At 37.4% G+C, this 25178-nt stretch overlaps 1 protein-coding gene across 2 annotated transcripts in view; it reads right to left on the bottom strand.

Annotated features, from left to right (window-relative positions):
• Positions 1–25178, bottom strand: part of CAPRIN1 (cell cycle associated protein 1) — a 47202-nt gene that overhangs the window by 16415 nt on the left and 5609 nt on the right. The window contains exons 3-11 of one of the 2 annotated variants that reach the window (XM_020963837.2): positions 11570–11632; positions 11374–11460; positions 9783–10021; positions 9581–9663; positions 7517–7654; positions 4203–4255; positions 4040–4126; positions 1090–1245; positions 583–691 (exon numbers count right to left, since the gene is read on the bottom strand). In XM_020963837.2, the coding sequence (XP_020819496.1) occupies positions 583–691; positions 1090–1245; positions 4040–4126; positions 4203–4255; positions 7517–7654; positions 9581–9663; positions 9783–10021; positions 11374–11460; positions 11570–11632 (1015 nt within the window). The remainder of the gene's footprint in view (positions 1–582; positions 692–1089; positions 1246–4039; positions 4127–4202; positions 4256–7516; positions 7655–9580; positions 9664–9782; positions 10022–11373; positions 11461–11569; positions 11633–25178) is intronic. The other variant, XM_020963838.2, reaches the window with a different exon arrangement.

Genomic DNA, 25178 nt, shown 5'->3' with positions numbered 1-25178 from the left:
CCTTTCAGGGGACCCATGAGGTCAAATTCATGTTCATAATAAAACTCAGAAGTTTTTATATCTAACACACAGTAGATTATAAATAGAACACAGAACCAATTCTGTAAGTCCTCAATAAGTAAGAGTGTAAAGTGATCTTGACACCAACAAATCTGAAAATTACTCCTTTAGAAGACAGGTTTCTTTTTATTTTGCTTAATATGTGCTTTGATTTCCCATACACACACCCCACCTCCCCCAAAATTCTAGTCTCATAAAATGGAGAAGGTGCTACGTTTGGAATCAGGAAGCCTTGAGGGGTTTAAATATCAACTCTGACACTGACTAGGCAACCGCCCATAATTCACTTAGCCTCTAGGTTTTTCAGGCAACTAATAATAATGATGATGATGATGATGATGATGTTAATGGGTAACATTTCTATAGCAATGTAATGTTTTCAAAGAGTTTTATAAATATTATCTTATTTGAGGGGTTCAGTCATTTGGCTGGGATGTATCTATCTACTCTCCCCCTGTTCCCCCAGCCTCTCATATATTTGATATTAGAGAGACATTCCCAAAGCATGCTGCTGTCACTCACCTGGAGGGCAGACAAGCTGAGGCAGGTCCATGTTCTGGGATGGATTCATAGGCTGTGCCGACACAATGGCAGGATCAAGGGTCTGACTTTCAAAGTCCAGCATGGAATCCTACAACGAGATAAACCCAAATGAAAAGAGCAACACTGATGACCATCAGAGGCCACAGGGCCTCACAGCTTGGGTATCTGGGCAGTGGGATGTTTAGATTCTGACTGGGTAACCCACTCAAGGCCTAAGGCAACAAGCCAATGCCGTTCCCATGCTAGTCACTGACCGATAAAATCAGATTCACATCCCAAAATCACGTCTAGAACAAGAGAAACCCATTCAGGAGATGGCAACCACAATATGGGAGGATCCAGAAATCATGTTTTGAGGAATGGAAGGTAGAGGTGTTAAGAAACAAGAAAGGGAATTTGGGGGGAGTTTCTAGAATCTCTAAAATCATATTCAACAACAAAAAGGAATTAACTTAATTCAAAAATAAGTCGTGTCTATTCGCCCACCTGTATGAAGTTATATGGCCCCTGCATCTGCGCCATGAGGTCCTGCACTCGTTGCCTTCTCACAAGAGGATCGGCCTGAGCCACCGGAGCCAAAGAGTGGGCCTCTGGCACAGAGGGGGACGTGGCTTGCGGCTGCTGCTGAAGTGAGTTTACCACCTTAGGGAAAAAGGGAGGAGGGCAAGGGGTAACAAAATCATTATGTGGGTAACTATAAAGCAGCCAGAAATGATGTAACAATTTAGTGCTATAAATCACTAGGCTTGAATGTGGATACTATTCAAATGTTATTTAAACGTTTCCTTGATCTCCAGGAGATCTGATGTTGGTGACAGAGACCATTATGATCTCCAGTAACATCAAAATCCATTTACATCTTCTCTTCCTGGGGCTGAGCCTGGTGGAGCCGCCTTCTGTGTCTTCCCATTAATACTCCAATAAGGAGTTCACATAGTGGTATGGAAGGCTTCCTCTAAATCACTTGACATTGTGCAGAAACCAAAGAGGATGAGGACCATCCACTAGCTGTGCCCTGATCTCCTAATATGACCTTTCTAGCTCTTTCTGGTCAAGTATCACTCTGATCACTCTTACATTTCCTTTGTTTGTACAATATTACATTGTTAACATGTTGCCATCTATTTATGCCCATGGACCTCCACTGTTCCTGGGTGCCCCTTAATTTTTTTTCTTTTAGTAGAATATGGAATTCTAGGTCTCAGAACCAGAAAATCACTATTAAAATATTATAATTAAGAAGGCGGGCCTTTGTTTCACCCAGAAGCTTCAGATCAAGAAAAGCACTGCACAGTTTTTCAAAGCTGACCCTGCCTACACCTCTATCCAATGTTGGACCCAGCTCACTGTCTAGTCTAGCCAATGTCTGTCTGTGGGTGCATCATCCAACTACAAAGCCTAATCTGGAAAACACACCTGCTTCCCCCCGTTTTTCCTGTGCTCCTGGAGGACATCAGGTACTACTAAGACTCCCTCCAAAACCACAGCAAACACCTCTGGGGAGCACAAACTTCATTCTGGGTTTTACTGAAAACAGAGGGCTATCTAACTCACATGCCTGTATACAATCATGACAATTTCACCTAAATGAGGCAGTCATCACTACAATAATTCCACATATCACATAGCAGAATAATTTACAGAGTACCAAAAAAAGTATATAATTATTATTTAGCTTTATTTTAGACTCTGTCCAGATTTCTTTCTTGCTAAGCTCGATTATCTGTGCTTACTTAAATGGCTTTGATTAAATTATTACTTGATTATCCTCTCCTTATAGATAAAATATTTCCCAAAAAGGACAGAATCTAGACCAGTATTACATGTGGATGCCTCAAATTATGATTGGACCTCTTACATTATGTGTGTTCTCCTAACATGGCAAAGTATCATCTTCATGCAAATATGAGAAATGAAAAAGATACATGAAGAGTTCTGTAACAAGTTCACTAGACTTCCACTGCAATCACTGAAGCCACAACATTCAAACAACATCACAACTCCTAAAACACCATTTCTTTACTGCCATACTTTATTTTCTCCATCAATAAGCACTTACTAAGCACCTCCCAAAGCCAACTGGCTCTCTGCAGTTTAGCACAGACACACCCAAAAAAATATTAAGCAGAAGGCAGTCCATGGTGGGAAGTCAGAGAGATGCAAGACCAGAAGGAGCGAGCTACCCAGGCTGGGATCAGATAGCCTGCATTCTCCCTCGGCATCCATGTCATGTCAAAGCTCCTAGCATGGAGAGGTCTCATTATATTCACTCATACTGACGGGGTCATAGATCCCAGGGAGAAAGCTCTGCGACAACAAGAGAGGCCTAATCTCTTTGTCTAAGAGGGCCCTTATATAAAGACTGAGAGCACAATCAGCTAAGCTTTTAAGAGCAGAAACCGTTACTGGAGTCATTTTAAGAAGTCATACTGGCTTCTTAAAAGTTACCACAGATTTAAACTTTTTTTTTGCTTCCTATCAAGGCCAGAAAGTCTCATACCTACCATTCCCAATGATTTCTTCTTTAACCTCCTGTTATTTGGCTTCCACCCTCACTAACTTACTACTCTATAACACACTGATGGGGGGTGGGATGGGGGTAAGAGGAAGAGGGAGAGACAACCAACCATGACAATCATTCAATATAAATAAAATAACATCTTGATTTATAATAAAGGTCAAAAGAATCCACTATAATAAATTCCATTAACACCCCCAGAATGATTTACTGTAATAATTTTTAATAACAAGTATTTTAGGAGAAATCCTATTTTCCCAACCTGAATGATCTGGAGACTAAAGAGGGTTGGCCTATCATGTCTCTACTGTTAAATTAGCGAGTTTAAAAAATGCTAAGAGAGCAAAGGTATGCCGTTCCTCTTCCTAAGCTTAGAGATTTTGATATGCATTGTTTTAACAGATGGTTTGGATGTTGTAAAGGGTCCTTTTGAGGGTATGTTAGATGGAAAGGGTGAAGGGAAAATGTAGGTAACTGCTACTTGGTAGAAAGAGTCCACAAGGACCCAAGGACTGACCTAGAAATAGAAAGAAACATTTGCTGGAAACAAAGATTTTTTTTTAAAGTGCTAAAATGGATAATCCACAGATACATGGAAATCATTTTATCACCTACACCACTCTTCTTACTGGCATCTATTAAAATGGAATCTTAATTGTGTCAATTACTTTGTTGCCAGTCCTCTACAATTCTGTTAAAATAATTCTAAAAGTCAGAGATACTCATCTTCCCCATGAGATCAAATTCACACTTTGCCTGGAACATCCGGATGCCCCTTCCTTTTCTTTTAAGTGTAATTTTTGCAAGCCCAGGTTTTGGAATAACTCAAAATTACTGGGCAAAATTAAATATCTCATTAATGAGGTTTAAACAGCCATCAAACTTACAAATCAATTTCCAACACAGACATTTTCTTACCTCAACTGTTTCAACTGTCCATTCATCTACCTGTTCCTTTTCACTGTTGCTGAACTGAGTCTCTGCCATAAACTGTCTATTTACATACTGGGGAAAAAAAAGGCATGTTGAGCATTTTTTTAAAGAAGAGAAGTCGCAAACAACATTCAAATAAAAACCATACCTCTGTTGACTCAACTTCATTTTGTTCAGCATATTCTTCTGCTGGCTCAACTTCTAGAAGAAAATAACAAGAAAGTAACATTTAAGAGTATATTTCACTTCAATTTAAAAACTCCACCTAATAAATTCAGGTACAAAAAAGTAACTAGAAGATGAAATAGTATAGGCATATTTCCCAAAATTAAGGTTCTTTCAAATCTAAGTTTTCATTATTATATTCTTTAAAGACTATATATTAAAGGGATTTTAAAGTTATTTATTATCTTATAAAAATTTTACCATCAATTCAATTAAGTTAGAGCCAGAATACCTGGTAAACCATGATGCAAAAAATTGCAATCTTTAATCAAGAACATATGATTCATCTTACTTTGTATAAATACTATTTTCAACTAAACAATAATAAAGAGGCAGTTAATACAACGAAAACAAGATTATAAATTCGGAATTGGACAGAAGAAATAGGGAAGAGTACTGTATGGGAGAAAAGTATAGCTATTAGACACAGGAAGACGACTACTGAAAGAGCAGAGCTAGTTTCATGGAGATTATTATATAAGGATAATAAGAGATTTTGAGTTTGAAGAGGTTTTAAATCATCTGGTCTAGGCCCCCTCTTTTTAAAGGCAAAGCTTAGAAAATTAAGGTCCACAGAAGGGAAATAACTTGCCCCAGGACTGAGAACTCAAGGTAACTAGCAGAAGCAAGAGAGATGTGCACCTGTCTTCTGACTTCAAAGCCAATCCTCTTTATACTACACCCTCTTTCACACACTTCCTTTCATCCACCATCATTAACAATTTCCTAACTTTATAATTATTATAACCAATACCACTGTCCCATATTTACACTAAAAAAAAATTTACATAAAGAGAGTGACAAGTTGAGAAAAGAAGGGGATGTGGCTAGACTACTGTTTAAGTAAAATGAAAGCTCACTGAGACAGAATGATCTGGCAGCCCCGACCCCAAAAGTGATAGTAGTCCACAGTTATGTCCAGAACAGGGAAGGCTACAAGTAGTCCCATTACATTATGCCTTCAATAGACCTCAATCCTGGCACGACACTCCACAAAGGACAGACACCTTGAGCATGTCCAAGAGGACGACTATCAAGCAATGCAAAGAAAAAGAGGAAGGGGAGAGAATAGGTATCTTTTAACCTGGAAAGGATAAGATTTGGGGGGGGGGAGAGTGAGGGAACACAACAACATGTTAGTGGTCTTTAAATACTTGAAGGACTGCCAAAGACAAATGATTAGGATTTCATTCTGTTTGACTCAAGAAGGTAGAGCAAGAACAATGGGAAGAAGTTGACAAAAAACAAATTCTGACTCACTATAAGGAAAAGCTGCTCATTAATTGTAACAATCCAAAAGTGAAATGGACTGCCTAAAAAGGTAATGAGCTCTTTACCATGAGGAAGGTCTTCAAGCTGAGGATGGATCATCAGTAGCTGAGAAATTACAGAGAAAATATCTAGTGACAAAGAACTTGAAAATTGCCCATCAAATGTAGAATGGTTGAGTCAACTATGATATAAGAATGTTATGGAATATTACTATGCTGTAAAAAACAGGTAGAAAAAAGTAGTTTCAGAGAAAACTGGGAAGACTCATACAAACTGGTGAAGAGAACCAGAACAATTTATACATCAACATTATAAAAACAAATAACTTTGAAAGACTTAAGAACTCAGATCAGTGCAATATCCAACCACAATTCCAGGGGACTAGTCCTGGAGCATGGATACCCCGCTGTCAGAGAAGTGATGGAATGAGATTGTAGAATAAGACATATTTCTGGGGACGTGGCCAATGTGGGAATTTACCTCAACAATGCATCGTTATTACAAGGGTTTTTCTTCTTTTTCAATGGAGGAAGGAGAGATGGAGACAATTCACTGAAAAAAATATAACACTTAATTTTTTTAGAATTAAAGGGTATAGGATAGGTTGGATTAGATCGCCTTTGAGTTCACTGCCAAACATCACTGGCTTGACCAATACCATACAGAATTATTTTCAATATTATGATTCTGCTTGCATTATAGTAAGGTGACAGTCTCTACCTACCCCAGCACTATATTCCTCAAGACAGGCTGGTAACACTGAGTAACAACTCTTTTGCTTCTAATTGGTCCAAACCTTCTGAGTTTGGAATTATGCTTTTAAGAAGTTACAAGAGTATTTTATACCCTTTGATTCAGATATCCAACTGCTGTGTATATACTCCAAGAAGGTCAAAGACATATAAGTGTCCCATATGAACTAAAATATTCATAATAGCCCTTTGAGGGCAGCAAAAAAAACCCCTGAAACAAAGACTCTCAAGAACTAGGAATGGCTAAACAAATTGTGATGCATTAATAACGGAATAATGTGCCGCAAGAAATTACAAATATGAAGAATTGTAGAACAGGAAAACTTATGTAAGCAGATGACAAAAAACTCAAGTAAGCACAACCAAGAAAATATGCACAATGATAATGTACACATGAGAGTCCTCCAAAAAATAAAAATCAAAACTGAATGCTGTTTAATTAGAATGACCAAGCTTAGATCCAAAGAGACAAAAAATTGGTTGGACCCTCAAAGTAGGATTATGGAATGCCTCTTACTGAACACCGCTGTCGTCATTAAAAATCAGTACCCTGGGAAATGAAATCCAGAGAATCCTAAAAGGAGCAAGGAGTCAGAAACGGGGTGAAATGAAAACACTTCTTGGAAAGGGGCATGAAAATTCATATCAATAAAATAGAAGAAAGGATGGAGAGGGCAGAGATTAGTTTAGATATACCTCATTTTTTCCTAGCTAGGAAAGGGAAGGGTTAAACTTCTGGAGCTTGGAATACTGGGAATAAGACAAAGGAAAGGAAAAGGAATGGAAAAAGAATATTAATATAATCAAAACAGTCACCTCCTTGAGCATCAGCTGAGAAACCTTTGCCTTGAGGTCCCAGGTCCCACTCTGGTGACCTTTCCTCTTCCCCCCTCTTGCAGCTCTATGCAGATGTTGTCTTTCTCCATTGGAATGGAAGCTCCTTGAGAGCAAGGACTGTCTTATTACTTGCTCACATTTGTATCCCAGCATTCAGCAGGGCCTACCACACAGTAATCCCTCAGGAACTGTTTTATCTAACGTAACAGACAGCAAATTTATATCATACTAGTACTTAAAAGGCCCTTTTTAAAAAAATAAAGGGCATCATACAAATGCATAGGCAAGTACACAGACCTAAACAACCAGCATCGAGACATAAATTGAAACAAGCTTCTCAACTATAATGAAAAGAAAACGACTCCTATATCCTTACCAGCTTCTGCGGCCTGGTCTTCCCCAGCTGGAAGAGCAGCTGCCTCTTCTTCCTCACACAAGCCATTCTGGTGGTTGTGGGTGCTATCAAAGTAACCGGTCTGAAAAATGCGTTCAACCAGCTCCTTTAGGATTTTGTCTAAGAGAGACATGGAGCAAGAATAAATCCCAATAAAATCCTTTCATTTCAAAAAATTCTCCTGACATTCTGCTAAAGACTATCTTAATATTAATAAATTACCTAGTGCTTTTAGGTTTACAAAATATTGTAGATACATTTTTGATAGTCACAGTAGCCAGGTGAGGGAGATACCATAGGTATCACCCCCAATTTTAGAGAGAAACTGAGGCTCAGAATTGACTTGCCCAAGATTACAGAGCTAGCAAGTTAAAGACAATACCCTTCCCTGGGTCTCAACTGGTTCCAAGCTCTGCCATTTTTCTTCCCTTTTTTGCTTCTTACTTAGGTCAACTTTAATTGGCACTGAACTTTTACTTCTGAGGACAATTATTTGTGAAAGATAAATGGCAAGTGAAGTGCTAAGGTGGGCATCTTATTATTTAAGCATCAGTAAAATGGGCCAGTACGTGCATTCCTATACTATAAATTAAATATCATCAAGCTACATTCACCACCTAGCTGCAGTCCTCTCAAAACACAACTGTCAGATGTTAGACAATGCTTATCACAATCTTGTTTTAAGATCAGGTAACATTTCAAAGAACATTTAAACATACAAGAATCTACCTCAAAAGTAAATACAAACTTTTAACGAATGCCCTAGGGAACCACTCATTACTTTATAGCTACATCTCAGAACGAATTGACTAATAGCTTAAAGTTGTGTTGCATTACAAAGTTCTCTACATGATATTTTACCTTTTTAACATAAGTCCATTAGGGAGACGTTATAAATATTAGTGCCTACATTTTATAGATGAGAAAAATGAGGTATATGAGTGAAGTGACTTGCCTAAGATGATACAACTACTGAGTATCAGAAGCAGGACATGAATCCTAGGCCTTCTAATTCTCAAGTCCTCTCTTCTATTATTATGTCATGCTACCCCAGCACATCATGATGAGACAAAGATTCACTTTGTGTAGTTTTCATGTAAAGAAAGAGAAATTTATCCTTTATTAAAACACTACATATTTACTGAGCTGGCAAGAAAACGCCAACACTATACAAAACGTACAAAGTCTAATCTCAGCCTGAAACTTTAAAGCCAATTTACTTTCAGATCTTTTGCACTCTCTTTCCACTTCATTTTGGGCATCTTATGACAAGGAAAACCAAACTTAAATTCTTTCAAACTCAATCTAAAAGTTCACTTTTAAGCTATCAATTTCATAGTACATAAGCCAGTAATAACAAGTCCAAGTATATTTCTGAAATGTTGTCAGGTAAGGCTCTGAAAAGCCAGGATAGAAAAGACCTTATTTTAAGGGCGAAGAAACTAAAATAAAAGAGTTCAGAAAAGTCAAAAGTAACTGGTAGTGTTTTTAAACAGCCTTCTAACATAGACATCAGTTAGGATGTTTTTAAAATGAAATTTATTAAATAGCTAATAAACTTAATGTTTTACTACGTGCTCTGTGTGATTCAGCAGCCTCCTAAGACTGACTCAGGCCTACCTTCCTTGACTTTTCTTGTATGATACACAGAATTATTTCCTATAACTTAGCATAAACCCTCACTTGTGTTTGATTAAGTGGTCTGTTTAAGAGGCTGACCTAATTCTGTAAGTATAACAAAATAAAAGACTAAACAACATCCACAACAGACTAATGACCCCAAAGCAGCACAGGACCAATCTATGTACAGGAAGAGGGCTGGGCCAGTGGCCCTGGCAGTCACAAACCTGCATGCATCCAGTTGCTCTTTGCTTAACTTTCAGCTGTGCCAATCAAAGCATCCCTAAGCACTCATACCACTAATTTCTGCGAAGAGTCTATCTGGCAATCATTCATGAACCTTTCAGAGATTCTCAGATTCACATTTGAAGAATTCTCCTTCTATCCAACAAACAAATCCCTTCTGCTGAAGCCAGAGCTACTTACAGGTTGTTCCACACACTGGTTTTTCCTTTCCCTCCAACAAGTCCCATAGGTGAATGGATGCTTGTTCATACTGTTCATTCAACCTTTTAAAAAAAGAAAAGCAGGGAGAAACAGGAGAGTATTGCCTCACTTAGTGTCTTTTAATAAGGCCAAAACAATGCCTCTTAAAAAACCACACGTTCCAAACACCTTCACAGCATACCTCATGCTCATGTCCCGTTCAGGCTGGACCAGCTTGTAGAAGTCATCCAGTACTGACATTTCATTTTCACTTAGGATAGGCACACCATTGACACCTTGCTTCAGGTCGCTGCGGACATCATCGTCCCCTAACTTGTCCAGAATAAATTGTAGCTCAAGGACAGTCTTTAAACGCTTTTGTTCTGCTTCCTCTCGCATGAGCTGTTCTCTCCGGGCTGTCTTTTTTATTGTTTTCTGAATCTACCAAAGGAAAATATTTTAAATAATCAACAGTAATATACCTTACATTCAACTCTAAAGTAAATTTTAAATCATTAAGTTGTCCTAAAATACGTGGCAAGATAAACCTAACTTAACCATTCATTTCAGGTCTTAGTTCTCAAAGTCACTATCATTCTTAACTGCCTTTAACACAGGAAAAGACTGGGTACATCACTGCCACAAAAATACCAAATTTTATAATTTCACTTCGAAATAAAAATTTCATCTTCTTATGGACTAAAAAAAAAAGCATCATGTCCTTGAGCTTTATAAATCACTTTTCTCATAATAATCCTGTGAAGTAGTTACTATTGAGTATTGTTAGCTCCACTTTATAGATGAATAACTAGGGGCTTAAAAATTTAGATAATTTGCTTATGGTCATACAATTAAAATGTCCAAATTAGGATTTGAAGTCAGGTTTCCTTACCAAATCTAATGTTCTTTTCTCTACACCATATAGAAAAAAGAAAAGGGATGAACTCAGGCTAGACCTTAAGTTCTGATACCTATGCTCTACACCACATTACCTAAAACCCAAAAAGGCCATTTCTATAGTAAAACAGTGTCAACAGTGCTGAGAGAGGGATGACTGTAAAGCTTAAGGACACAGGTTGACTAAAAAGGTCTTCCTGGAAATGGTACTACTTAACCTCTATGTACATGTGAAGTGACCTGTAAACAAATGCTGGATTTTACTAATTTTTAACACCTTTGAGATTAACCTTCAAAGCCCTATTTCAATCCTCATTATGGCACAAAGGTGGCCATGGGTTCCAAGAGCTCTCCCAGCTCTGGCAAGTCCTAAACCAAGCTGGAAAGGTTTCAAATACAGGCCCAATGAAAGACTGGGTTGTCTGCTGTCCTGTCTACCTTCACTTACAGAAGTTCATTACTTCCATTCAAGCCTCATGCAGATAATAAACTTTTTTAGCCACAACAATTCTCAAAGACTACTTACTAAAGATAGACTAGATGTGATCTATTTCAGCAGAGAATATACACTGTGACTAAATCAATTATCATTGACATTTAAAAGGATGCTTACTTGTGAGCTGCAGATGGACCCTTTGGAATACATCTAAAACTTTTCCATATTTCACTGTATCTAGGTTACAGAATTTTAAAAACAGAAGAGAATCTAAAGAACATGTATTGTAATGTCTTTAAATTTACTCTTCTCATTACCTCAAGAGTTAATTTGTCACACCACCAGCAAAATGGGAGAGCCAGGACTAGAATGTGGACAAATAGTCATTTTTGTTTTAATCCCCAATGCCTGATAACAAAAGCACACATGTATTGCCACCAGACATCCACTATTTACTTACATCTTGGCTCAGGGCCATGAAACTCCGCTGCAGCTCTTTTGCAAACTCCAAGTTATTTGTGACTTCCTGGTACTTAGACACTGCATCCTACAAAGACAAGAGTTTGTCTTTATTGGAAATACACAAAAACTACAGTAACTATTTTCTTATTTATAGTATTGAAAATAGAAGCTTTAAACAAATTTAAGATCTTTACCAGTTGATCTTGATTAAGTCTTTCTCCCTTGTTCATTCGATCCTGGTAATCATCAAGTTTACCCTATGGAAAAAAAAATGTTCAATATTTCAGGACAAAGTAAAATTAAGCATGTTAAACACAACAAAGCTACAAAACTAGAGTATTAAGTTTCCATTCTGATTCACATAATTTAAATTTGTATCAGTCTTAATTGTAGCTACGAATTTGCCAAACCAATAATAGCAAGGTTCCCAGTAAGTATATTAGAATACTCCAAAAGAACACAATAGCAACTATCATAATGAAATTGAATGAGTACACTCATAAGTTTATCTTTGCTTTAAGTAAAAACATAACACTACACTTACAAAAATTTTTTTTAAATCCTAGGAGCTAGGAAAGATACAAAAGCACAGAAAACACAATTCCTAAATGGCAAGACAAAAAGCAAGTTACAGGCACCTGGAACAACAAAGTTACAACCCATAAGGAACGCTCCTGCCTAATCTGTCAAAAACACCCAGAAAGATATAATAGGATGAGGCACTAAGTTCCACAAGAACACTTTTTTTGTAAGGTGCTACAACTAGACCATTAACCAAGTTTTGAAACTTTCTGGTGTGGTTCGGGTCTAATATAGTAACAATGTAAAACAACAAAGATAAGACAACCTAAAAGGAGTCCCCTGTATGATAAATAGCTCACTGTAAAGTACTAAATTCAAATACAGTAGCAATTGGGGGAAAAAAAGGAAATAAAAGAGAAATTCACTAATAAGTTGCTACAGATATTTAAAAGTAGTTTCATTTATAAAAGTACATACTTTTTAAAAATAACTTGCAGAGACAAAAAATCAAAGTCCAAACTTATATGGTATAAGCTATTAGAGAATAGGGCCAGTGGACTGTTTCATACAGAGACAGCAAGTATAAAAGGAGTTAGAGAAGAGAGATTACTATGGACTGATATCTTCAAACTAGATTTCATGGAGGTGAGATCTGCAACGAAATTTGAAGAATTGGCAAAAATGAAATACTAACACAAGAGACCCATCCATATTTATCCTCATCTGTATAAGACTTAACTGGCCTTTCCTGGGACCCAAAGAATGTAGAGAGATGTCCTTCAGGTTGTTCTCAGGAGACACGGCCCTCCCTCCCAGCCTAACTTCAATGCCTAGGCGGCCCACAAAGACCAGTCATTTCTAGCAGCAGGTTCCGCCCCCCCCCCACCTAGAGATGAACAAGAAATCTGAAAGTATTCTTAATTCAGAGTTTGACATTTTAAAATTCAACATTTCACAACAAGAATACATTCATTTAGGAACCACAATCAAATAATGTAAGGAAAAAGCCTTAAAATTCAAAAGTATAGTTATCAATTCTGGGCTAGGTACCAGACTGAACTCATCTCCATGCCACTATTCAAAAATATTCCCAAATACGTGGAGCGCCTCAACCACAGCCCCAAATTATTTCTTGAGACCAACTTATACTATTCCTATCTGTAAAGCCCAGAAAACACTCCTCCAATTCTTATTAATCCCTACACCTCACTGGCAGTGTTTCTCTCCCACATTTATTGTTTCATGTGAGAATTACTGGCATCGTTGTGTACTGATAGTCAAACATTTCATTTTTTAAAAATTCTGAGTTCCAAATTCTCTCCCTTCCTCAGCCCCTCCCTCCATCCACTGAGAAGGCAAACAATGATACCTATTATACATGAAGTCATGCAAAACATTCCTAGATTACGTTGAAAAACAATAGGCTTCAAACTTCACTCTAGAGTTCATCAATTCTCTTTCTGGAGGTAAGATAGTATGCAGCTAGTCTGCTAGAGGCACATGACTATAATACAGTTCTATGTTCGTACTACACCCACTGCAAGCAACCAAGGGCCCAGGTCTCATCTAGGCGCTCTCTCTCCCAGCACAGTATTCTGAATTTAGAAGGCCTGTATGACAAACACACATCTAATGCTACATTCAAGTCTGTACTATGTAACAGGTCCAAAGTGAAATTGTATAATGGGACAAAGCAAAAGCAACTCATTCTTACCACCTGTAAAACTGTTTTTGTTGCTCAGTCATTTCAGTCATGTCCAACTCTCTGTGACCCCATTTGGGGTTTTCTTGGCAGAGATACTGGAGTGGTTTGCCATTGCCTTCTCCAGCTTATTTTACAGATGAGGAACTGAGTGAAACAGGGTTAAAGTGACTTGCCCAGGGTCACACAGCTTGTAAGTACAGGAGTCCAGCTTTGAAGTCAGGAAGATAAGTCTTCCTAACTTCAGGCCCAGCGTTCTATCCACCGTACCACCTAGCTAGCTTGTAACCTATGAAATAATCTACAGTATTTAGATACTTTCAGCTACAAAAATTCTCCTAAGGGAGATGTGGGAAAATTGGGACATCAATGCACTGTTGGTGGAGTTGTGAACTGATCTAATCTTTCTGGAGAGCGAAGACCTATGTCTAAACTATGTATACTAGTTGATCAGCCTACCACTACTAGGTCTGTATTCCAAAGACATTAAAAAAAAAGGGACCTATTTGTATAAAAATATTTATAGCAGCTCTTTTTGTGGTGAAAAAGAATTGGAAATTGAAAGGATGCCCATCAATTTGGGGAATAGTTGAATAAGTTAAAGTATCTGATTGCAACAGAATACCACTGTGCTATAAGAAATGAGCAGGATGATTTCAGGAGAACACTCTACACAGTAACAGCAACATTGTATGATGATAAACTATAAAATGACTTAGTGATTCTCTGTAATGCAATGATCCTAGACAATTCCAAAGGACTTATGATGAAAAAGTGATAAATGCAGACTGAATCACACTTTCTAAACTTTCTTTATTATTCTTGGGTTTTTTGGTCTGCATTTTCTTTTGCATCATGGATAATATGGAAATGTTTTGCAAGACTGCACATGTATAATTTATGTAAAATTGCTTGCCTTCTCAAGGAGGCATGAGGGGAAGGAAGGATGAAGAAAGAGAATATGGAACTCAAAATTCTAAAAAACTTTAAAATTTAAAATTACATGTAATTGAGAAAAATAAAGAAATGTAAGGAAAAGTAATGGGTTGGGCTACTTAAAGATTTACACAATATATAGATTTCACATATATTAACAAGATATTATAATTTATCTGGTACAGATTACTGGAGAATTAATTCTCATTTCTTAGATACTACTAGAGCATTCACACAGGCCTTGTTCCTTCAACCTAGATGTAAAGTTGACAGTAATATACCCATTCAAGCCTTAATTCTAAGTGACAGACTAGGTCTGAAAAAATTTCTTACAGTTGTTTTGATAGCAGCTCACCATCCTTGTAAATAGGAGGCAAAAGGAATTCACCGAAGTCACCAATGTTCTTTCTATAGATAGAACATATGGCACAAAACTGCAAAAATCTAAGTACAGATGCTCAACTTTCATATTTACCCAGGGTGACTATAGTGGTCAAGGCGAGATAGACTGTTGTTGTTTTTCAGTTGTTTCAGTCTTGTCTGACTCTTCATGACCCCATTTGGGTTTGTTTGTTTGTTTTTTTGGCAAAGATACTGGAATGGTTTGCCATTTCCTTCTCTAGATCATTTTACAGATGAGGAAACTGAGGCCAACAACAGAGTGAAGTAACCTGCCCACGGTCATAGCTAGTTAAGTGTCAGAGGCCAGATTTGAACTCACAGAGTTCCTGAGTTCAGACCCAGCATTCTCTACGCTGTGCTACCTAGCTGCCCAGGTGAGATAAGATCAGGCCACAAATTTAACCCCTATGAGACTTCTAAGTCACCAAAATTGAGCTGAAAAGGTTCTGAGGACCTGACAATTTCCTCCTAGTACCTACTGCTATTCAACAACTCCTGGAACTCCCTATTATCACCTCCAGGATCAAGTACGAAATCCTCTGCTTGGCTTAAGCCCTTTCTACTTTTCCATTCTTCTCACATCTTGCTCCCCTCCACATATTCTATGATCCGAGGACACTGGTGTCTCCTCCTCCTCATCTTGGCCTCCTAGCTTCCATTAACAACCGATGTCCCACTTTCTGCAAGAAGCTTTTCCCAATCCTCCTTCATCTTGGTGCCTTCCCCAATATTTCTTGTTCCTACATAGTTGTTTGCATATAGTGTTTCCCATTAGCCCATTAACTCCTGGAGAACAGTCTTTGTTTTCCTTTGTATTCCCAGCACTAAACACAGTGCATGTAGTAGGTGCTTAAAAGACATTAGGGTGACTTAGGTTTTCATTCCAACTCTGCCACTTATTATCTGTGTGGCTGGGAGAGAAAGAGTTTGGCATAGTGGAATAGAATGCAGGAAGAAATGGGGTTCAAACCCCACACCTCTGACAACCAGCTGTGGACAAATTACAACCTCTCTGAACCTCAGGCAACTCTTTAAGACTGAGGCATAGAAAGTTTGTAAATAATTAAGATACGCTGGATGAAGAGGAGATATATAGATGATTTATGCCCTTTGACCTAGCGATCTCTACTGGCCACATGCCTCCAACGTCAGAGAGGGATATTTTCATATATAAACATACACCACCCCACCCCCATAGCAGTATTTTTCGATGGCAAAAACTAGAGTGAGCATTGATATGCTAAAGAATGGCTGCACAAATTGTCGAATGTGAATTGACATTACCACACCATAACAAACAAGGCTAACTCAAAATAACAACCATGAAAACAACATACATAATGATTACAACGTAAAGGAAAATTGTTGAGTTACAGGAGGATGGTCTAATTGTGGAGAGATGTTGACATTTTTAATATGGCAGCAATAAATATTTTAAAGGATAGGTGGTATATACCAAAAAATAGTATATAACCAAAGTTACACAGGTATATAACTTCTACCACAAAACAGGAGAAATTATTTTGTTAAGGAAGAAAGGTATATGTTAGAGAGGTATGGCTAGTGTTTCTACTTCTAGGTTGGATGGAGAGAAGAAAATGACTGGTAGCTTTAGAGGTAGGCCAGCACCAGTGTTTCTTTCAATGACCTTAGAGATTACAAAATCTAATTCCTTCATTTGATAGATTAAGAAACTATGAGCCTTGGGCAAGTTACTTAGCAAGGCTGGGCCTGTTACTTCATCAGTAAAATGACTGGGTTGGACTATGTGACCTCTTGAGGATTCTCTGCCAATTCTAACTCTATTCCTCTGTTATGCCTAAAGCACAAGCTTCCGTCCCTCTAAGACTTTGAGTAGGAACTCTATATATCTCATAAATCACTCTCATTTTTCTCACATTTGTTAAAACTCAGAAATGTTCACCAGTAGCCAACAGTTCCTTAATTTAAGGTGCCTTAACAATCATGACTCACTACAACTGTATTTCTAACTTTTATTCTCTTGAATAAATGCCTAGGTAAAAGAAAATGGAGATGCAAAGATTAAAAATTACACTTTGCCCTTAGAAACCTATAATTATATAAATAAGTATGAAAATAGACTATAAGAGCTGGGAATGACATATAAGCTAGGACTAGAAAGATAGTTTTAATAGGTAGATGGAATACATTTAGATGAAAATGCACCATAAACTGAGAGAACAGATTGTATTTTGGGAATAGTAAATTATTTGTGTGAGAATCTTAGTAGTATGAAATGAGGGTAGAAAAGAGTCGGGAATCAGATTATAAAGAGTCTTAAATACCAGACTCAGAAGTTTGCATATTGTATCCTATAGACCTTAGAGAGCCCTTGAACAAGGTAAGGACATAGTCACATCTGGAAAGATTACTTTAATAACTACATGAAGACTGGAAAGGAAGGAAAAGGAAACACAGGAAGGCTAAAATTAGCAGGCTATTACAATAACTCAGAGGAGAGATGATAAATGATGGTATAACTAAATAAGGGTTGCTCCCGACCTTTTTTGTCATGGACCTTCTCTCTCTCGTCATTGGCAGAACGGTAATACCTGAGAGCCTCTCTCAAAAGGTTTTAAATAAAATAAAATGCCTTAAGATTGCTAAGGAAACCAACTGTATTGTAACAGTTATCAGAACATTTAAAAAAACAAGTTCAAACCTCTATGTTAAAGAACCTCTGATCTAAATTACCATTAATTGTTGTAGGTGGGGGTGGGGGGAGTGGGACTGTTATAGGAACTTTTGTGAGGTTTCTCCTCTTGCTCCTAAAAGTATGTCATCATTGAAATGTCTTGGCAAGCAGAAGCATCCACCTCTTATCACTGACTAGACTGAAGGTGAGATAAGGGAGAAACTCTTGGGGAATGGCTTTAATGCCTTCGGTCAAGTAGACCCAGACATCCTCCCAGTACCTCAAAATAAAAAACTCAACACTTCCCCTGCTCCCCTTCCCCAGGCCTGCTCCTCCTCCCAATTTCTAATTGTTTCTGGCACCTCCATTCTCTCAAGCTACTGACGCCTACCTGTCATTTCTGGGTCAATTCTCCTTATTCCCTATACAATCAGTTCCACAGTCTTCTCCAAGACTATCATCCCCGCCCCCTCCCCGCCCCACCATATCCTTTCATGATGATGTTCAATCTCTTTCTACCCACTAGTCACTTTCCTGTTGGCCTACAGACATGTCCAACCCTCCCGTCTTTAAAAAAAAAACCCTCACTAGACACTCCTGTAACTGCTTTACTGTCTTTCCTCTTCTCAGCTAAATTCTTTGAAAAAAGCAATGCCTCCACTTCTCATTCTCTTCTAAACCCTAGGCAATCTAGTCTCCATCTTCTTCATTTAATGGAAACTGCTCTCTCTAGAAACCAATAACAAATGTTGGAGGGGCTTTGGGAAAACAGGGACATAAATGCACTGTTGGTGGAACTGTGAAATAGTATAATCATTCTGACTCGAACTATGCCCCAAAAGCTATTAAACTGTGTATACCTTTGACCTAGCAATACTACTAGGTTCTGTAACCCAAAGAGATCAAGGAAAGAAGGATCCATATGTATAAAAATATTTATAGCATTTTTGTGACGGCAAAGAACAGAAAACTGAGGGGATAGAGGATGCCAATCATTTGGAGAATAGCTGAACAAGTCATGGTATTTGATGTAATGGAATATTACTGTACTGTAAGAAATGACAAAAGGGATGGTTTCAGAAAAATCTGCGAAGTCTTATGTAAACTGATGCAAAGTAAAGTGAGCTGAACCAGGAGAACAGTTTATACAATAACAGCAGTACTGTAAAGATAATCAACTTTGAAAGACAAAATAACTCTAATCAACACAATGACCAACCACAAGTCTAAAGAATTCACAATGAAACCTCCAAATAGAGAGCTGAGTACAGATGAAACCATATTTTCTTTTTTTTTTTTTTGTACATGGCTAATCCAAGAGTTTGTTTTGCATCATTATACAATCTGTAATGGATTTCATTTTTCTTGCCTTCTCAATGAGTGGACATGAGGGAGAAGGGTGGGGGATATTTGGAATTGAAAATCAAATAAAACTGATCAAAAAAAAAGTTACCCATGATCTCTTAATTGGCAAATCTAATGGCCTTTTATCAATCCTCATGTTTCTTGACATCTTCACAGCATTAAATATTTTTGACCACCTTCTTCATGTGATACTCTGGCTCTTTTGAGTTTTCATGACCGCTCTCATTTCTTCTTCCAGCTTGACCACCTTGGCTCTTTTGCAAGATCTTCATTCATGTCACCCCCAAACTGTGAGGGATACCCAAGGCTGTCCTCTTCTGATACTCTCTCATTTGGTTTTCTCATCAACTCCTATGGATTCAATTATAATCTCTATGCTGATGATTTCCAGATCCACCCTGAAGCCTAAGCTCCAATCCCACATCACTGTCTATTGGATATTTTGTGCTAGATCTGTCTTAGGCTTCTCAAGCTCAACATGTCCAAGAAAGAACTCATTAGCTTTCCCCCCATCCTACCCATCTTCCAAACATCCCAATTTCGGCCAAGAGCATCACCATCCTGTCACCCAGATAATTGTCATCTAATTCATCACCCTCAAAATCTATCCAATCTACTGCCAGTTTTTGTTTCTTTCTCTATAACATCTACTTCTGTAGTCTACGGTCTAGCCACATCAGTGTACTTCTCTTGTTCCTCAAAGAGGAACATGACTTTACAACGGTTATGCCTCACACTTGGAATGCTCCCTCAAGTCCACCTCTTAAAAGCTGAGCTTCTTTCCTTTAAGACTCAACTGAAGGGCTACTTCCCCCAGGAAAGGAGGCCTTTCCTGGTCCATCCAGTGCCAATCCCATCCCCTCTGCCATCCCCTCTCTACTTACCAGTGCCTCCTCCTCCAAGACTACCTTTCATCTGCTCTGTATCTAACACTTCATGTACATGTTGTGCCCCCCACTAAAATTTAAGTTCCTTGAAGGCACAACCGTTTTGCTTTTATTTTACAGCTTAGCATTTGACACAATGCCTGAAGCAGAGTGCCTTAATAAATGCTTGTTGATGGACTAGATACTCTCTCCAAGTGTAGATTCCAAGCCACCCTACCTGCCCTGCCCTAGTTGTGTGGCCTTTTCCACATCTTCTACCATGAAGGGCCCCCACCCAACACATGGGATGTCTGTCCAACCATCAACCCTCACTCCACCCATATGACCAGACCACTTTTTTTTTTTACTCACAAGTTTGATGACATTTTTATTCTAATTCTTCTTCCTAGTTCTGTCCTTATTTGGTATGTGTCATCTGCCTTGCTCATACCCACTAGGTGCCTCTATTAACCCTTTGAACGATAAGTATTTTTAATTCTTCTATTCTAAGACTCACAAAGCCATGTACTGGTAGAGTATTTATATTAAAAAGATAAGCCTTTATTTCTGACTATAACTGAAAATAATCCTGAAGTTAAAAGAAAAAGCATGTATCCCCCTAATTATTAAAACACTAATAATATTATCATATTATCTTATTTTTACCAAATTGCATAAATATTTTATCTCTCCAACAGAATGTGCACTCCTTGATGTCAGGAATTATTATTTTTTTATTTCCAGCATCTTGTTCATAGTAAATACTTAATAAAATGACTTTGTTAGTCAAGCAATAAACCATTTTAAAGAGAAAAGAATCTCAAAGAAAAGGGAAAAAAACCAATATGGCAGCACAAAACTTGCCAGTGAGTCTGATTTTAAAAGTGCATTAATTAACAAAGACTAGAATAAGCAGAAAAGCATCAGTGGCTACAGAATAATACCACAAATGTACAACAATAGTATCAGAAGGAATGAAGTCTAGAATGCACAAAGACCTAAAACTTTTAAGAAATAAAAATGCCTTTTTTAAAGCCATGTTCAGAGTAATAAAATGAAAAAGGGAATGAAACATGGTTTAGCAATTACAGCATAAAGACAAATAATTCAAGGTCTTTTTTCCCTTTTCTAAACCAGGGATTAGTGGTGTCAATTTGAAAATTTCAGCTGAGAAAATAAATGTAGAGCCATTAGACTTAGAGCTATCCAACAATACAAGTCCATCTGGAGACAGTGAGCCTAGAAGCATTCAAGCAGAGATTTGTCTCCAGCTCCATAGACATAGAAATGTTTGCATTCCCAGGTGATTATTGCTTACACCAAAAAAAAAAAATCTTTACTGATTCCTTTCTGAGATTAATGAAGAAGTCAAACATGCATCCATGTAAGCACAGTGAACCTAGAAGGTAAAGCAGAACACCAACTACTCCAGCAAAGATATCATTGTATAGTCTTGGCACTATATAACAACTAAAAAGAATGGAACTAGCTGATTCTAGCAAGAAAAAGATATGGGCATTATAAAAAAAATTATGTTGACTCCTTTAGTTAACCATTATTACTGTCCTGAAATAACTGTTAACATGTCTACATTTTTAAAGGTACAACTACGATACTTAATCTGAATAAATATATCTTCAGATCTGGGTATTTTCATACAGCAACATTCATTACAATAAAATTCCAGGAAAATCAAAGGGCTCTAGACAGCCCTTTTGAAGATCAAAATGTTTCATCTGTAATTAAAAACGGAGACCAAGTATCTTACAAAGGTAATTTTGAATTCAGAATTGGCAAAGCTTGAATCAGCCTCAAAATTTGGATTCATTCATTTGCTTAACAGTAACACAGAATGTAATTAAATTTCCCAAATGTTTCTAACAATCTAAGACACTTTTTGAAATATTAGAAAAGAATTTCATGTGATCCTATGTAATAAGCCCTGCTAATTCTAGAGTCAAGAAGACCTGAGTCCAAATCTAGCCTAATGTACTTACTAGTTGTGTGACCCTGGACAATTCACTCAACCTGTTTGCCTCAATTTCCTTCACACACACACACACACACACACACACACACACACACACACACACACTAATAATAAGAGCACCTACCTATCTCCCAGAATCAAATAAGATAGTATTTGTGAAGCCTTTTAGCACAGTGCCTGGCAAATGGGCATCAAATAAATGTTTTTTCACTTCCTTTCTGCTAACATTTAAAATATGCCATTATACTCTTAAAATCGGTTGGCCTACACATCAAATCTCAAAACTGCAACAGAAAACTCCTATTACATTGAAATCTATCCTAGTATAAATACCACTAGAAGGAGCAGCTCCTTGAACAGAGCATTGCTGTCCCAGAAATAGTCCACATGCTTTCTTGATCAAATTATCAAAAAGAAATTTCACAATGAATCCATTAATTCAATACTACTGTGTGTAAGGTACTTATAGGAGATATATAGACAGAGTCCCTCATTCTAACCTGAACATTAGAAACTTAGGGAAGACACAAAGAAATCATGTTGAGATAGTGTAATAAAAAGTTTAATCTTTCTCAGGAAAGAGATTAGTCCTGGAAAACCTACAGAAGCAAGTGTTTTCCTCTTTCTGAGCTAATACACTTTGAAAAACAGCTGAATGTGGAATTTTTTTCTTTTAAATTAAAAGCTGGGAGATGAACCATATTGAATACGCCCTATAAAACAGCCTCCTTAACAAACCTTTAAATACTCCATTCACTGCCAATAGAAAAACCCAAACAATTCCCAAAATAGAATATGAATCAAGAGATCCAAAACTGAGAGGGAAATTCACACATCCCATACCCTCCAACCCAACAATGCTTTCCCATCCCTTATCTCTCACTTTTATACCAGTATGTAAAAATTAATTTATTGAGACCTGCTCCAGTGCTGAGAAAGTTTCCATTTGAAGCTTGAGAAAGTTGTCACTCCTATAATTTCATTACAAGACAGTGATGTTTCAATGAGTTGTTATAAAATCACCATCAAGATTAAGTTGTCACTCCTATAATTTCATTACAAGACAGTGATGTTTCAATGAGTTGTTATAAAATCACCATCAAGATTTAAAACTTCCATTATAGATCCCTTTCCTTTTAAGAACAGCTGTCACAATGAGCTTTTATCTGCATTCTTATACTCTGAAACCATTCTCTGGTAAACCTAACAAAAAAACAAATTTGAAGACAAAGGATTTTGCAAATTATAGGGCAAGTGAGCTTGACTTTGATTCTTTTCAAATTTTTAGAACATATTATTAAAGGGATGGTTAGTACATATTTAGAAAAGGAAGCAGTGATAACAGCCAGCCAACATGACTTCACTGAAAGTTAAGTGTAAGCAAACTAACCATTATTTTCTTTTTTAATAGAGTTGCTTGATTGGTTTGATAAGGGTAATGCTACAGATAGCTTACCTAGATTTTACTGAAGTCTCTCATGCTATTCCTGTGGACAAGATGAAAAGATGGGAGCCTGACAAATAGATAGTGTATTCTGAACTGGTTAAACGGTCATATACAAAGAACTGTTTGCTATTAACTTAGTGCGCACTCTAGTCAAGTTCTCCAAGGAACTGTGTTTGGCCCAGTACTGTTTAAAACTTTTTTTAAAAATCAAACTTAGATATAGGTATAGACGGTATGCTATCAAAATTAGATGACAGAACCAGGACTCAAAAAATATCATAAGATGCTAAAACAGTGGGAAAAAAAAGATGATGAAATGTAATGTGAATCTTACACTTAGCTTCAAAATACAGAAAACAAGTACAGATGAGGGAGACATGTCTAAATAGCTCACCCCCCAAAAAACATAGCTGTTTTAGTGATCTGCAAGCTTAGTGGACTGTGGGAGGACAGGCACCTTATTGTAAGGTTGATGAGGCTATAAATTGGTGCAAACATTCTGGAAAGCAATTTGGAACTGTACCAAAAAGTCACTAAACTGCACACCTTTTTGGCCCAGTGATACTAACATGCACATAACCCAGAAAAGATCAATAACACAAAAGGAAAAGGTCTCTTAAGTAGAAAAAAGCTACATTTTGTTGTTGCTGCTGTTGTAAGCAAATAACCGGAAACAAAGTGAACAACCATAAATTGGAAAATGTATAAACAATGACAAAATATGAATGTAATGGATTATTGCACACTAAGTAATGACACAGAGAGACAGCAGAGAAACCTTAAGACCTGAAAGAAATGATGCAAACTGAGCACAGCCAGAATTATTAACACAATACCTCCAACACTGTAACACAAAATAACTTTTAAAGATTTAACTCTGACAATGCAATAACCAATTAACATGACCTCAGGAAGAAGATGGAGAGGTGCAAAAATGTGTCCTAGATATTGGGGGGGGGTAGTAATAGTTACACCGGAAGCAGCAGCAAAACTTTTTTAAAAATATACACAAGAGAACACACAAATGTAGCAGTTTCATTACTATCATTAAAATTTAGTACGCCCTTTAAAAACTTTGTTCAGTTTCATGTATGATCCTTTTTATTCTTTATATTCTTTATAAATAGAAAGGTTCGTGTTTGTCAAATTCGTAATGAAAAAGAAATTTTTTTAAAGAATCAACAGAACAATAATACAGCAACAATAAGAAGCTAAGATAATCTTAAAACACATCAAGGTAGGGTATCCCGATTTCAGGATGCCAGAACTGCTGTGCTCCTGCCCTAGTCAGACATATGGGGTAGTATTAATAGTCACACATTAGGAAGGACCTAAGCTAGGAATTCAGGGGAGCAAGCAAAATGAAAGGCCTATATAATTCATGCCATGTGGGGATTAGCCCAAGTGACTGGAGACGTTTGGCCTGGAGAAGACATGTAAAAGAGATACCCTTGTTCTGCTCAGCCCCAGTAAGGGAAACCATGAGCAGTGAGCAGAAATTGCAAAGGGGACAATCTCCAGGTGGGATGCACTGCCCAGGAGGGTAATGAGTATCCCTTCCCTGGAGATCACTTGTCAAGGGGGTTGCAAATGGGCTTCTGTAGATGGGGTTTGGACTAGATGACCTCTAGAGAGGTCTTCTTCCACACTAAGATTCTGAAGAAGATGGGACAATTCCTCTCACTGTTCTCAATGTCTGATTTCAAACAATGCATGTTAATGGATTATTTGCACTCTCCAACTTCTACAGGACTTTATGTGGTCTGTACATCATGCAAATGTACAGTAATATAACTATACTTGCATTCCATAATGAAGGAAATTAGTTCAAAAGATCACAGAACTCTAATTTAGACCTATATGGATCCTCAGAAGTTACTTAATCCAACCTTGAGCTGAAAGATCAAAGAATGTTAG

This window comes from Phascolarctos cinereus, unplaced genomic scaffold (assembly GCF_003287225.1).
Source record: "Phascolarctos cinereus isolate Bilbo 61053 unplaced genomic scaffold, phaCin_HiC Scaffold_9;HRSCAF=440, whole genome shotgun sequence".
Classification (NCBI taxonomy): domain Eukaryota; kingdom Metazoa; phylum Chordata; class Mammalia; order Diprotodontia; family Phascolarctidae; genus Phascolarctos; species Phascolarctos cinereus.
Note: the sequence above shows the minus strand (reverse complement) of the source record. Positions and strands in the feature narration are given on the sequence as shown.